The 12,850-nt window shown below is 52.3% G+C and overlaps 1 protein-coding gene and 1 long non-coding RNA gene across 2 annotated transcripts in view; one reads left to right on the top strand and one right to left on the bottom strand.

The window, feature by feature from the left end:
- LOC141979368 (uncharacterized) overlaps positions 1-1,676 on the top strand; it is a 163,383-nt gene extending 161,707 nt beyond the window's left edge. The window contains exon 4 of the long non-coding RNA XR_012636791.1: positions 1,501-1,676. This is a non-coding gene — a long non-coding RNA (uncharacterized LOC141979368). The remainder of the gene's footprint in view (positions 1-1,500) is intronic.
- Positions 1-7,330, bottom strand: part of CYTH4 (cytohesin 4) — a 29,950-nt gene extending 22,620 nt beyond the window's left edge. The window contains exons 1-2 of the mRNA XM_074941535.1: positions 7,195-7,330; positions 574-656 (exon numbers count right to left, since the gene is read on the bottom strand). Coding sequence (XP_074797636.1) covers positions 574-656; positions 7,195-7,213 — 102 coding nt within the window. The 5' untranslated portion in view covers positions 7,214-7,330. The remainder of the gene's footprint in view (positions 1-573; positions 657-7,194) is intronic.
- Between the last annotated feature and the right edge of the window lie 5,520 nt (positions 7,331-12,850).

The following is a 12,850-nucleotide window of genomic DNA, read 5'->3' as shown; positions in this document are numbered from 1 at the left end:
GCCCTGGTTTGTAGCTGTCCTGAGGTTGGCACCTGCGTTTGTGAGCCACTTCAGACAGCCTGACACAGGGCAGGGGCTCAGATGCCATGACAATGGGCATGGAATAGAACAGAAACAATCTGTTTTGGTTTTGTACACTGCCATGCACAGCTATGGTACTAGACAAGTAATACATGCTAATTAATAGTAACTCCACATATTGGGACAGCTGCTGTAAATTGGCATAGATCCATTCATGTCAACAAAGCTACCTCGATTTATCCCAGCTGAGGATCTGGGCTGTTAATAATATTGCTCATAAAGTTCGCCAGCCTTTTCAAAATGTCCCGTTACAGTGTTTGCCTTGATGATCTCTTGCAACAGGGAGTTCCCCAGGCTGGATGCTGCTTATTGGTGGGACTGGTGCCATTTGACCCTCAGAATTCCAGATCTGATGGTGCTTGGGAAAGTATCTCCTGCCAGGCCAGGGAACTGTTCTAGATGGGATGGGATGTTTGTAAAAAGTTCCCCCAGAGAGCAGGTTCTGGAAAGACCTGCCTGTCCAGTGATGGGAAGGGGCGGGGTGGCCCATACCTGAATGTCCTCCAGGAGTGCCATCCTGTGCTTCTTGATAGTGTCTATTTCAGCCTCTTCAGCCTCACTCAGATCAGATGACCCTGGAAATACAAAAGGAAAAATGAATGCCAGTGAGAATGGGAGCTGTCTCAGGCCAAGTGGAGCCCCACAACATTGTGGGCAGGACAAAGCAACCCCTGCCATTCCAGTTCTGAGCTGCTCCTTCCCATAACATTCTGCCGTGGCACCTCCCTCCTGCCCGGCACCCTACCCTCCTATTCCAGTCCTGGGACCCAATCCCAGCTCTGCCAATGCTTCTCCTGACCCTGCAGCACCCCCAGACACACCAGTCCTGGGCACTACATCGCAATGCCAATGTCCCTCAGCCCTGATCTTGCAACAACCCCCCTGTTTCACTCCCTGGACTCTCCCAAGTAGCGGTGTTCAATCTTGCCAAATTTTGTTTCGTGGTTTCTCATACAAACGAGCTTCTTTCATGAGCAAGATCAGGACAAATGAACTTGATAAAGCAGGTTTCAGAGTAGCAGCTGTGTTAGTCTGTGAAGTGAGCTGTAGCTCACAAAAGCTTATGCTCAAATAAATTTGTTAGTCTCTAAGGTGCCACAAGTACTCCTTTTCTTTTTGATAAAGCAGTGACCTAAATATAAAATCTAACCCAATCAAAAGCCATTGGCTTGATCTCTCTCAATCTCTCAGAAATTCAAGCCCTTCCATTAAATGCAGAAACAGATGCAAGAAACAAATGCAAATGGGACACAGAAATGGTTTAAGAGAGAGTCTAAGTTGATGCCATTTTGAGGGGAGGGAATTTGGGGGGGGGGTCATCTGAGGAAGAGGAGTGATGGGGCTGGGAAGATCTTCCAATGATCACGGGCTAAACACAGATATAACTAGGGCTGCTCTTGCTTCCCCTCTTCTTCACAGGAAGACAAGTGATGAGAGAGATGAGAAGACCACAGAATGATTAATAAAAGACCTAGAAGAAGAAACGGAACGGCAGCAGAGCGGCTAAACACACTCTGGCCAGAACGTAGCATTCAGCAAGAATCAGAGGAGAAATAGGAAGCTGCAGCAGCAGAAATTGAGAGCCCACGTCAGCAGCAAGGGAGTTCGGGGAGCCACAGATCAACCCATGCACATGGGCGGCGTGTCGAGAGCTCTCACTCAGCCCCAGGCCAGGAGCATCTCTCTAGGCAAACACCTTCCCCCACCCCTGCGTCAGGTCAGTCCAGCAGGTATCCTGCCCTGTTGGTGCACACACCAAAATCCCCTGGGCCTCTCCTGTCTGGGGGGGAAAGGGGAAGTCTGACCAGCTGTCTTGGAAACTCTCTGAGTGTGCCTCACCACACGGAACAATGTCTAAAAATAGGGTGGAAAAGGGGAAGGAATCAGCTGTGGCAGGGGAGAGAAAAGAGAAGGGGGAGAAAGAACAGTAATTTCAGAGCACAGGGGCTTGTTTCCTGCAGCGTCCCAGATAAGTGAGGGACGGGGCAGCCCCACTGGAGTCTTACCACATGTTCTTACGCTCCCCCCGTGCTGCTCACTGAACTCTGCTGGCTTCCCTCCAGGCTTCACATGCCCTGGGGATGCCCGACACAGACTAAGGGGGCAGAGGCACCCCAAGCAGTAGCCCTGAGCCAGCTTCCTGCAGACAGTTGTACACATGCGCACAAATTGCCTTGACTGAGTTGAGGCCACTGAGACTGGGGAGAGCTGTGTGGACGGGAACTTGGACTGGGAAGGAGCATATCCCCCAGCTCTGGAGGCAGCCTTGGTGGGGACCTGGAGGAAGCTGCGTTGTCCAAGCCCCCATGCAACGCAGGTAGGATGGGAAAATGCCTGCTCTCATAGACTCATAGATTCTAAGGCCAGAAGGCTAACCATCATGACCATCTAATCTGATTTCCTGCCCACTGCTATGCCACAGACCCTCACCCACCACTCCTGTAGTGGGCCCATGACCCCTGGCTGAGTTACTAAATCCCTCAAATCTTGATTTAAAGACTTCAAATTACAGAGAATCCACCATTTACTATAGTTCAAACCTGCAGGTGACCCGGGCCACACACTGCTGAGGAAGGTGAAAACCCCCCAGCGTCTCTGCCAATCTGACCCAGGGGGAGAATTCCACCCCAAATATAGTGATCAGTTAGACCCTGAGTACGTGGGCAAGACCCACCAGCTAGACACCTGGGAGAGAATTCTCTGTAGAACTCAGAGCCTCCCTCATCTAGTGCCCCATCACCAGCTGTTGGAGATATTTGCTAAAAGTGGTCATGGATGGGCCATATGACATTGTAGGCAACCTCCAACTGCTGCCCTTGGAAGGCTGTTCCAGAACTTCACTCCTCGGATGGTTAGAAACCTTCGTCTAATTTCTAGCCTAAATTTATTAATAGCCAGTTTATATCCATTTGTTCTTGTGCCAGCATGGCCCCTTAACTTAAATAACTCCTCTCCCTCCCTGGTGTTTATCCCTGTGATGTATTTATAGGAAGCACTTTGTTAAGTGAAGCAAGTCAAGCTCCTTAAGTCTCTACTCGTGAGGCAGGTTCTCCATTCCTCTGATCATTCTAGTAGCCCTTCTCTGCACCAGTCTCAAACATAGGAGACCAGAATTGCACACACTATTCCAGATGAGGTCTCACCAGTGGCTTGTATAACGGTACTAACACTTGCCTATCTCTACTGGAAACACCTCCTGTCATACATCCTAGGGCGGCATTAGCAATCTGTGACAACCAGACCTGCAGGCTTGACAAGTGAATTATGATGGCTTACTGCCTGGCAAATGGGCTGCCAAACTCCAATTCAAAATCCCAGCCCCAATTCTGTGCCGAGTGCAGCTCAAAAGGGGAAAGGGGCAAAGGCGGCTTGATGTCACTTTTATGCCCCCTTATCCCAGGGTCAACAAGAGACCAGGACAGCCCCTGGTGCGAGCAAGAGCAACCTCAGGGCTGCTACAATCTTTGCCTGGGGCTGTTTGGGCAGCCGAGGAGAGCAGTGGGGGCACATATTCCCTAGCCTCGCCCTCAGCTGTGCTCCATACGCTGATGGCTGTGGTGCTGTTATAGCTGATGTGCTGCTACGGATGGTCTGCATCACCTGGGGGTATCTTCCACTGACCAGTGAAGCCGGCACTATGGCTGCTTTGCTTTGGTGAAACAGCTTAAAGCATGTAGCGAGCCCAAGGATCTGGCCCCTAGAGGACATCCACTGACCCACCAGCTGAGGCTGCAAATAACAGGGCTCCCTCTCCTTGCGAATGCTGCCAAACAGCCGAAGAAACAAATGAATTGCCTTGACTGGAAGAGAAAAGGGCAGACAAGGATGGGGGCAGGGAGAAAGTGATGGGCAGACTGACTCAGACATGGAAGGGGAGACAAGAGGAATGAAGGTGAGAGTGAGCAAGAAACGGGGCAGGTGGGTCACATTTATGAAGGGATTTAGGCACCTAAAGATGCAGAGAGGTGCCTAGTGGGATTTTCAGAAGCACCTAAGCAGGTGAGGTGCCTAACTCCGATTGGAAGCAACTTAATAAGTAAGTGAATTTAATGTATGCGCCTCTCTTTCATTGTGCTTCCCTAGCAGGCATTCCAAACCTCTGCATTTTGGTAGCGGAGACACGAGATGGCTAGTTTGAGTCCTTTGTTGCCTGCTTTGGATTCCATAGTTAAATCGGTGGGGAAAGGAGAGAATATAACCTAAAAGTCACCCTTTTGCCCACAAAATCCTGCAATGAGCCAGAATCGAGTGGTTCATTTGAAGAACTATCCGTTGAATCAATTGAATGGTTAAATGAGGGCAATTATGCTACTTAGATATAAGCTCACTGGGGCAAGGGCCGTCTTTTTGTTCGGTGTTTGTATAGCACCTAGCACAATGGGGTCCTGGTCCATGCTTAGTGCTCCTAGGCACTGTGGTAATAAATAATAATAACGTGCAGGCAGCTGGCCTCTATTTTCCCAGCAGCAGAGGAGGTTGACAGCAGCACAATGATTCCCCTTTCTTTCAATTCCTGCTTTTCTAGAAAACGGAGCCTGGGAACTTGGGAAGGGAGAGGCCCAGTGGATCTTCTCACTGGCCCTCTCCACTCCAAGATGAGCCTGGGCGTAGCAATGCAATCAGAGGGTGAAGAAGTTCACATCTGGTACAGAGGAGCCACACAGAGTCTAGGCACCAGCTAAATTCCACGTAAGCCCTGTTTTGAGGACTTAACTTAAATGATGCATAGACCATGTACAGGCCCTCTGCCCAGGGATAAATTTCACCCACATTGAACAGGAATTAGTTCAGTCAAGTCCAATGCCCCAGGGAGTCAGTGCCCCCAAAGGTTTCATGAGCTCCTATCGTCTCCCCACGACATGCTCAGACCTGTATTTTCAAAACTCACCTCTGGCGTGGATGGTGCAAATTTGGTAACCACACAGTACACTTGCCAAATAATTAACACAATGGTTTAGCCAGCCACACCGAAAACCACATACTGTAGCTAGGCATCTAAATGCATACCGCTGCAGACACGAACAACTGCATCTGCAATTTCCTCCCTCCATTAGTAATGGGTACAAAACTGTGCTGGAAATACTAGAAGCCAGGCTAAATGCAGGATCCACACTACACAAGCCTTTGGTCTACCTTGGGATGAGGCTGAGTTTACAGCCAATGAGAGGCGGCAGCAGACCCTGGAGCTCCTCACCCTCCTCCTCGCATGGATCCCTCTCCCAGCCTCACCACTGTTCTGATTCTGACATGATCGTCTCCCCATACTCCATCGCACAGCCCAGCCCATGGCCCTGCCGGCGTAGCTCTCTCCCACATAGGAACACACAAGATGAAGTCGCTCACCTTGCCCCCCAAGGGAAAGGGGTGGGAGTTTCCACCTTTCAGGCTCGCCCTGTCAGTCATGCATGGACTGTGAGGGAGGAGAGGAAGTCGAACATTTTCTCCACAGAAACAGACAATAGGCTTGATTCCCTGGAGTTGGCCCAGAGAGGTGCAAATGGCATCCCCTAGCACCAGCAGGGGTCACTGCGCCCCAGTGGGATTCACTCCAGACAGAGGACAAGGGAGTATTCACACCCTCACCCCTCACTGGGGTCGTGCTGGGCAACCTTAAACTGCAGAAGCTTCCTCACTGAAAGCTGCCTGAGGGGCACACTCAACCGGGGCAAACTCTTGGCCCCCTGACCATGCCTCCTCCCCAGGCAGCACAGCTGACTTTTGAACCAGTGCCAGCCAGCCGTGGGTCCCCAGGCAGGGTGGGGTTGGGGGTGGGTACCTTTCACTGCTCCAAAGGCCTCAAGGCAGATTTCCTGCCAGTGAAGACCCTTCCCCAAATGTCTGCCAGTGTCAAACCAAGCCCAAAGACCAATAGCTCAGCTCAGCAATAAAATCAGAGGCCTGGATATATCCATGCGAATCACAGAAATACAATGACTCCACTTAAGCTGCTTGGGGCAAGGACTTTGTGTTGTGTGTTTGTACAGCACCCAGCACTGCGGCCTCGGTTCACAACTGGGGCCCCAGGCACTACTACAAAGCACAACAGTACAAAGCACAACAATATTCATACCGTCAAGTAACTCACTGTGGCTATTAACAACATGAGAGCAACCCTATTTTCGTGCTGGACAACCGGTTTTGAGATCCACCTTTTCCTTGGACAAATGACCTTGCCAGCGTGAGGCCAGCCAGTATCCCTTTGTCTGTCAGCTCCCCCCCCTTGTTGCCCACCACTTACCAAACCAGGAAATACGTTTTTATCTCACTCATCGCCTCTCGGCTACTTCTGTCTTTCTAACTTCTTTTGGAGTCCGTCGTGTTTCTGTGGTTCGCAGGGATATGTCCAGGCCTCTGATTTTATTGCTGAGCTGAGCTACTGGTCGTTGGGCTCCCTCTCCCCCACTCCCCATTTCCAAGTGGGCCATTCCCTCTCTCCTCCGCTCAGGGGGCTCATTTACTGTTACCGTGCCCCACGGGCAATCATTTACACCCGTGCCACGCACTGCCCAATCAGAACTCTGGGGGTTTACACACACTCACTTTGCACTAGCCCCAGCTGGGGCAGGGAAGCAAAGACTTTCACAATTTCGCTGTTGAACTTGCAAGTCATGCTTTTGCACCTCTGTTCCTGTCACACCGAGGCTGCATCAAAGGAATCTGTTGTTTACAGTCATATGCTGACCCTCAGTCCAAGCACCATGCACCTCTGATGCCCCAGGATGGGCCTGGCTTACTCCATGCCTCCTTGTTATCTAGCTACTCTGAGGGTCACTGACATGAGGGATTTAACCTTCCTCCTCAGAGATGTCCTGTCTGTACAAAGCTCAGTAATGGCTTGACCCTGGTCCCATTAATGTCCGTGGGTCAGCCCCCAGTGACATCTGCAGGGAGCCGGAACAGATCCTGAATAACTGGGAGGGATGGAGGGAGGTGAAAACAGCACAACACCTGCAAGCTATAAATCCCACCCAAAGCATCTGGGGAACTCCTCATCTCTCCTTTCCTCCCCAGCACCCCACTCCAGCTGGTGACACTGCCCTGACAGAGCCTAATGGGTTAGCACCACTTTCAGCAACAAGACAGGAGAAAGAGGCGGCCAAAGGAAAGACTTACCGGTGGGACAAACGTCCATCGTGATACCTGCTGAAAGGAGAATTCTTTCAACAGCCGTCAGTTTCTCTTTCCCCACTGCTCTTGTGGGTGCCTGTCACAATTAGCACTACTTCAACCCAGTAGCTAAAAGTGTGTCGGCTGGATGGACCGCTTTGTCTAGAGGCTCCACCCCCATCTCCTCCCCATATTGCTCATAATGGTGAAGGCAGTGATGAACTCATGTTTCTCAGAGAGTACAAACCTTATTGGTTACTTCCTAAAAATAAAACGAACCAAGCCACGAGCAAAAGCTGTTTTAACATGGGCAGCCATTCAGGTCTTTGCTGGGGGGTTGGGTCTCGAGATTCACTGTCATCTGGTTTGATCCAGCATACTCTGGGGAGTGAGGAAGAGGGAAGTTGGCAACTCAAAGAGCCAACTTGCTTTGTGGATGGTTTTGTGCGGGGAAACAGGTTTACACACACACACACACACACACACACACACCCGCCCCTGCTCTAAGCTCCCAAAAGAAATTAGCAAAAGGTGGTGGGTGGGTGAGAATTCCAAAATTGGTGTGTGCTGGATCCTGCACTGCCCCCTGCTGACAGCTGATGGTCTTTTATCCAGACCAGGTTCCTTTCTCCCCATCCCAAATTGGTCCCTTTTGGGCAGGCTCCTCAGCAAGGATTGACTGGGCCATGGAGAGTGAGCTCCCCTCTCAACCCTAGAGTCGCTCTCTCCCTTGTGGAAGCCTTGTCCCCGGCAGGGCAGTGGAGGGAGCTTGCCCTGGCCCTGCCTGTGCTGTGTCTGTTCTGGAGAGTATAGGACTTTAACCACCGGGGCTGTCAGTGTCAAGCTTTCTCTTCCCCTCCCCCCAGCCCCGGAAGGCTGCACACTTCCCCTTGAGGTAATTGCACTTGGTTGCCACGTCTATGCTATGTGATGGCCCTGACATGCTGTGAGGGGGAAGGAGGGGAGGGCATTGTCCCCACAGGGGGAGCTCAACAGCTGGCATCAATGTTCCGAGCTCCTCTTGCAGGGCAAGGGATTCACAGGGACTTACACAGTTCATTGTAGAAGTGATCTGGTGGCCTGGCCACAGGATTCCTCTCACTTCTGTGTCAGGCTTACGGCTGAGGATGGTGAGACAATGCCAGATGTCCTGAAGCTGAGCACAACGTGAGCAGGTGTCTGGCAGGCTTCTCCTCCACACAACCTACAGCTCTGGCAGAGCACCTCACTCCTGCCCAACCATACTCTACGCTTCTTCAATTCTGCCTCCCAGCTCTGCCCGGGTCCCTCACTCCGGCCCTGCAGCACCCCCTGCTATTCCAGCCCTGAGCCCACCCCAGCTCTGCCTGTGCACCTCGCTGCTGCATGCCTTGCTGTTCCAATTCTGCCCTCCACCAACTATGCCCATGCCCCTTGGTCCAAGAGCACCCCCTGCTACTGCCTTAACATTACCTCTCTTGAGCAGCCTGCAAAGCCATTTCCCCAATCCCTGCCTGCTATACTCACTGCACCATGCACGGGACTGGCCATAGGGTTGTGGGGAGGGTTTGGAAGATGGTTCCATGGGGCAACCCCAAAGCTAACGGACTCATTTTATATAAAATGGGGAGATTGGAAAGCTCCTCAGGTCACCCTCGGCCTCCTGCTGCAGAGCCACAGCCTGGTCGCTTGGGCTGGACTCCGTGCACAGGTGCTACCGTGTAAAACAGGTTTTCAAGGGACAATTTTCCAACTACACTGGAGGATTGGGGCTCACTGAGGGGGAAGGGAGCTTGTGGCAGCCCAGGTGGGGTCTGGGGTCCTCCCAGAAATCCAGCGCCCCACAGCTGTGAATTACAGGCATCCCAAAGACTAAACCCAAGCAGCCATGGGTGGGGGACGATCATGAATAACCCACGATTTTTAGGAAGAAGCAGTGACAAATCCCCTCCACGTGCAGGTTTTCATGTCCAAGGCCATTTTCACAAGGCAAAAGGCTAGAAACTTATTGTTTGGGGCTTTTATTAAATGCAAGTTGAGATTTCTAGGTCCCCCAAACAAAGGGAGGAGCCCCTGCATGAGACCCACGGAACCATCTTCCAAACCCTCCCTGCTCTCCAGTCCTCCCACAGCTCTGCCAGTCTGTATCCTGGCCTGCAGCACCCCTTCCTATCGCAGTACTGGGATCCCCACACGGCTCTTCAGAGGCACCTCAGACCTGGCCTGCAGCTCTCTCTGCTCATCCAGTGCTAACTGCTGACACAGATCAGCCAATGCCCCTAGACTCTGCCACTCTTGGCCCCATCACCAACTCTGCCAGCGTCCCCTCTGCTATTCCAGTTCCAGGTTCTTTCCTCATTGGAGGCAGCCAGTCTTGGGGAATCCTGTGAGGTCTCAGCTATGCAGCTAAACATCCAGGAATGACTGGTCTGAGAACCCCCTGCACTCATTTCACTAGTGACCTTATGTCTGAATTCAACTCAGGCGAAACAAACACGTCAGTCAATCAAAGACCACAGATAGCAAGCGGTCGAGCTGGAAAGAGCCACAGGAGGGGAGGAAGTAAAGGAAGAACAAAAAGCAGGAGGCAATTGATGGGAAGCTGAGCTGGTGGGGAAGTGAGGCAGGCAAAAGGGGAATAAAGCTGGGGCTGGAACCCATCACCCTGCCCTTCTGCACAGACCCGGCATGCAGTCAAGGATGCCTCAGTCTCCCGGGGTGGGGTGGGATGTGGGAAGGCTGCATCCCTCCTTGTGAAGTAATTGCCATTTGATCCCTGGGTACACTTATCTTCCCCCCCTTGATTGGTAGAGTCCTCTCTCTCATGTCCCTGTGCCGGGATACAAGACACCCCCTCCTCATCTCTTCCCACGTTCCTTTCCCATCCCCTGGGCTAGGGTCCAGGCCTCTTCATCTGCTCCCACTTCCTGCTTTCCCCATGTCTCTGTGCTGGGCTAGGAGTTCCCCTTCCGAGTCATTCCTACATTCCCCCGGAAGAGCCCTTCTTCGCCATGCATGCTCTGCTGAAGGATGCTGTTTCTGGCCTGGGGAGCTGTCGGGGGATGACAGGACAGGGTACACCGAGGTAAGAAGGAAGGGCAGGGACAACAGTTGGGCGATGGGGCAGGGTGACATCTGGGATGACAGGAAAGGGGAGCAATGGGGTAATTCAGGTTTCTCCCCTCCCTTGGATTTGTAGGCTGAGGAAGCCTCATATTTGAACCCCCATCTCCTCCACCACCTGACCCCGGCTCCCCTTTGGGTTCCACAGGAATCCCACCTCCCATGGGTCACCAAGCTGTAGAGACGATACAGCAAGGCCTGGGTGAGTCTGTCAGAGCGCAGCCATCACACCGACAAATTCCTCTTCCTCCTCCTCCCAGCTTCTTCCTCAAACTCTGTGAGAGAAACAAGACATGCTGGAAGCCAGCCTCCCCTTCCCCCCCATCTCCAGGGCAGCAAACCCTGGCCAAGAGCACCCCTTGGTGGCTGGAGAGGGGCACAAGGCGAATCATAGCATGCTGAGGACGTAGGTGCGCCAAGTAATTCCAGGATATAAACCTCTTCTGCCCGTGGGCCTCCAAGCCCATGGCATCTGCACTAGTAGGTCTTAAGGGGGCAGATGCCACCAGTTCCCCTAGTCTAGTGTTGGCCTTTCTTAACGCTGCAGTGCTTGACTTTGCAACCTTAATGTTCTTTTAGCACAGATTTTTCAGAATGTAAATTTCTAAGTTTTTTAAACATTTAAAAGCCAACAATTTAATCACATGGAACCATATTGACTGCCCTCTCCACCTCCCTATGGGTCACCAGCAGGGTTGTGATCTTTAGATTCACAGCACAGTCCTGTAGGCCGGAAGTAATGGCGTAACTGGTAGCAGTAAAAGTCTGTTACCTTCTCTGTGGACCTGCCACTAGAGGGGGATGGAGACACATACTTTGCCAGGGGGTTTCACAGCTATTTGTTAGACAGCAGAGGAATGGTGAAACTCTGGACTCTTGGGTTCTGTAAACTTTCAAGTTCTGTAGGGGAGTGTGCTCTAGTGGTTACAGATATTTTCCCCCAGCCTCTCCCTGTCCCCTTCTACCCTTGTCCCCATTCCTGCCCCTGTCCTCTCCCTTGTTGCTACCCCCTTGGCAGCTTGCTCTCCCTCTGTCCAACTCCTGTCCCTGTCCCCCCATTCCAATCCTCCCCTGGCTCCTGCCCTTGCCCCATCCTCCCACTCCTGCCCTTGTCCCCAGCTCCTGCACATCTTCCCCACCACGCCCCACTCTTATCCTCCCATTTCCATGACTCTTGTCGTCCCCCTCCGCCATGCTATTACCCTCCCCAATCCTTGGTTCCTGCCCCTCCCCACCCTTGCTCCGATCCCCCCACATCTGTCCCCCTCTGCTCCTGCTCCAACTTCCCTTCCCCCCCACTCCTTTGTATTTGAGACAGGCAGCTTCCTCCTTCTCCTCCATCCTGCCTGGGTGCCAGCAGAGGGAGCACTGAGAGTGTAGGAGGGACTGGGTCCCTGCTCTCAGCTCCTGTGCCTGGAGCCACAGGGTACGTGTACGCTGCACCTGGGAGGTGCAATTTCCAGCTCAGGTAAATGTATATGTAGGGTGACCAGACAGCAAATGTGAAAAATCAGGATTGGGGTGAAGTGGAATAATAGGCATCTATATAAGAAAAATCCCCAAATATCAGGACTGTCCCTGTGAAATCAGGACATCTGGTCACCCTACACATACGCGTTAGCTTTGCTCAAGCTAGTGTGTTAAAAATAGCAGTGTAGCGGCTGGGCTAGCCCACTGACTATACATCTGCTATCTCCGACGGGGCAATATCATCACACTGATATTGTCAGCACGCTAGCTCTGCGTGAGCTGGAATGCGTATGTCTCAGCTGGGAATAACACCGGCCAGCGGCAATGTAGACATAGCCACAGCTGGTAGCTCCACGTAGAAAAGTAACCAGGAGTTTTGGAAGGGCTGCACAGTGTCATGTTTCAGCATTAATGCCAACCTCTAGCAACTGGAGAAACTTCCCCTGGGGGCAGGTTATCCCATCACTCCCTGCTGGGATTCTTGCGCCTCCCTCGGAAAGATCAGTGACCGGTCGCTGTGGGAGGCAGGACACTGGAGAACGACCTTCCCAAGGACCCCATTCCCTCCCAAGCCCAGTCATGCTAACCCCAAAAGTTCAAGAATTGTGAGTCAGATGCCCCCCAAATCAGGAGATTAGCCCCAAAATCACGAGGTTTTTTATAGCTAATATTGTGGTTTTGGTCTGCCTGCTGGTTTTTGAACTCCCCCGGCCCAGCCCCAGTGTAGTGTGTGTGTGTGTGTGGGGGGGGGCATGGGGTGCAGTAAATTTATATACTAAGATGGCCTTTGTCCCCACTACAGGGCTACCTCTGGCTGCCTGATGGTGCCCCAAAATTATAATTAATTAATTCTGTGTCCCCCCAGTCCCACACTTGCCCCTTGCCCCTGAGTGAACCACTGCTCCCCCTGCAGCTCCCGGCATCCCATGCCCCCTTCCAGGCCTGGGAATGCACCAGGAATGGGGGTGCAGGAGGAGGAGCAGAGAGCAGACTGACCCATTGTTCACAGGAGGGGAGGGAGGAAGGTGAAGAACTGCCCAGAGCTGCTAGGTGCTGTCTAGTCCCTCCTCCCCTGCTGTGAGAATGGTGT

The sequence above is a fragment of the Natator depressus genome, chromosome 1 (assembly GCF_965152275.1).
Source record: "Natator depressus isolate rNatDep1 chromosome 1, rNatDep2.hap1, whole genome shotgun sequence".
NCBI lineage: Eukaryota > Metazoa > Chordata > Testudines > Cheloniidae > Natator > Natator depressus.
The sequence above is the reverse complement of the archived record's forward strand: the minus strand, read 5'-3'. Positions and strand labels throughout refer to the sequence as shown.